Raw genomic sequence first — 2500 nt, 5'->3', positions numbered from 1 at the left:
TGATGGGAATAACGCTGAGAGACCGAAAGAGAGCAAGCTGGGTGAGAGAGCAGACTAGAGTGAAAGATATTGTGGAGGCGGTGAAAGAGAGGAAGTGGAATTGGGCGGGTTAGAGCGAACGACTGATGAGCGATGGAGCAAGTGTGTTACTGAGTGGACGCCGCGAGATAGGAAGCGTGGAAGAGGGAGACCAGACAGAAGGTGGAGAGACGAGATTGAGAGGTTTGCAGGAGTGACGTGGCAGAGTTTGGCGCGGTCGTGTGAATCATAGAATGCTATGAAGGAGGCCTTTGTTGAGCAGTGGACTCAGAACGGCTGATTTGATTGATTCATTCATTGATTGATATATATATATATATATATATATATATATATATATATATATATATATATATATATATATATATATATATATATATATATATATATATATATATATATATATAAACAAATTTCTCAAATATTACAACATAGTTACCGTATATTTCAAATGACTACGAAAGTCTTACGCGCAAGTTTTCAACTGGGAAAGACTCCCCAGGAATTAAGAAAAATAAATTGTCAGGAAGATTATTATTTTTTCCTGTTTCCGGGAAATTTGAAGCCAGAGCCAGTAATGTAGAAATTTTGATTTCTCAGAAAAATTCAAAATTATTTTGGCTGCAGGCTTCCGTGAGCTTCCAGTTTGAGTATAATCGTTGAATTGTTTTATTTTTCATTCTATTGTATGCATTTATTTTCCATTATATTTCTTCTTATTCTACTTCTTTATTATTCTTTAGCTTTTCTATATAATATATCACTGTGTAAAAGGTGAGAATGACAAGAAATATATGATTACAAACTAGAAAGAGCGAGAAGTCGGGGAATTTATGGCGAAATTTAGAGCTTAAATGCTAAAGATAAGTTATCATGCTGTCTTTTCGAATACAAATTTTGTTGAATCTTCAACATAATAGTTCATACTATGGAATGCTGTTTATAGCTAATCTTAATCTTTTTTTTTTTAACAAACGTACGATAATAATAAAAATCTAAAATTGATTTAAGATATGGAAGGAGTCCTCAATTTTTTTTTTTTTCTTTTTTTACATTGGTCTGTTAACTTGATGAATATAATTTTGTCGATCAACTTAGGATAAAGTCAAAGCAAAGGGCAAAATTATATCAAGTCGACGGAAATGAAAAGTGTGCAATTCTGTGTTTGTATTAAGTCTAGCTAATTAAGGGATGGTTGAAATGTCACGGCTCTCTCCATGAGTGAAAATCTCCTGAAGAAAACAAATGAATCAGAGTACTTACCATAAACGCGTGTTGACGTCACAATAAGGAGGAAGGTAGCCAGCAGGAAAGAGCAACAACTCCTGTTGAGCGTCCTGCTCATCGTGAATGTAGTGCTTCTGCAGCACAAAGAAGAGGAGGCGAGGAGGTAGCAGAGGCCTTAGCAGCAGTGGCGAAGACCAAAGATTACTGATGAATAAAAAAGTTGAGTCGGTGAATAAATATTTGTAATTTTTCTTTCCGCTTACATGCTGACGGCTTATGACGTCATGTCGTCATTGTCTTTTTTTTTTTTTTTTTTTTTTTTTCGTCGCTGCTATTCCCCTGGAGTGATCATTCTCCTTAGGAAATTGTTACTTTTTCTTCTCCACCAATGTGTTATTTTTGTTTCCCGTTAGGGTTTTGGTACTTTATTTCAGTCATCAAATATTATCTGCATCTTGACAGTTCGTGATTTCCTACACATTTGAAAATGACACTGTACTTCAACTAGAGTAAAACACATTTAGCTGTTTGTTTTCCAATGTCTATGTTCATGTATTACGATGTATGTTCTTGATATATACATTGCAGTGTCCTTATCGTAGGCAATATTCGTATATATATATATAGGGACTATGTAACCGTTAAATATTAACACAATTTCACAAAGAATTACTTACAAGTTACTGATAACAGATTTCGTTGTATTGAGTTCGATTTAACGTGTTTTTACAACAAAAATATATTGATTGAAAATTATTATTCTTTCACTGAACAAAGAGAAAAATCAGAAGGTGTTTTGCAATTCTCACAATATAATTTTCTTGTTATTTACATTCGTTTCAAAATATACAGTTCCTGCAATTGCGTCGCAAAGCCTGAAAATAATAATAAGAGAAAAGATTAGCACCTCCGGCTGTTCCCTGGTTAAAAAAAAAATGAAACAAATAAATGCAACAAAAGTTGTGCCACGAGCAAAAATTACTTCAGGTTTTCCGGTCAGAGATTCCTGGCTGCCCTCAAACACCTTCCCCTCCTCCTCCTCCTCCTCTTCCTCCTCCTCCTCCTCCTCCTCTTTGTCCTCCTCCTCTTTGTCCTACATCTCCTCCTCCTCCTCTTTGTCCTCCTCCTTCTCCTCCTCCTCCTCCTCCTCCTTTCTGTCCTCCTCCTCCTCCTCAACATCGTTCTCCTCTTCGTCTTTCTCTTTCCCTAATCTTTCTTTCTCCTGCTTTTCATC

The 2500-nt window shown here is 35.8% G+C and overlaps 1 protein-coding gene across 2 annotated transcripts in view; it reads right to left on the bottom strand.

Moving 5' to 3' along the window:
- LOC143023504 (limbic system-associated membrane protein-like) overlaps positions 1-2500 on the bottom strand; it is a 730760-nt gene that overhangs the window by 491915 nt on the left and 236345 nt on the right. For both annotated transcript variants that reach the window (XM_076182035.1, XM_076182036.1), the window contains one exon: positions 1303-2141. In XM_076182035.1, coding sequence (XP_076038150.1) covers positions 1303-1384 — 82 coding nt within the window. In that variant the 5' untranslated portion in view covers positions 1385-2141. The remainder of the gene's footprint in view (positions 1-1302; positions 2142-2500) is intronic.

The sequence above is a fragment of the Oratosquilla oratoria genome, unplaced genomic scaffold (genome assembly GCF_046742065.1).
Source record: "Oratosquilla oratoria isolate Oo_2021 unplaced genomic scaffold, ASM4674206v1 SCAFFOLD48, whole genome shotgun sequence".
NCBI lineage: Eukaryota > Metazoa > Arthropoda > Malacostraca > Stomatopoda > Squillidae > Oratosquilla > Oratosquilla oratoria.
This window is presented reverse-complemented; position numbering and strand designations above follow the sequence as displayed.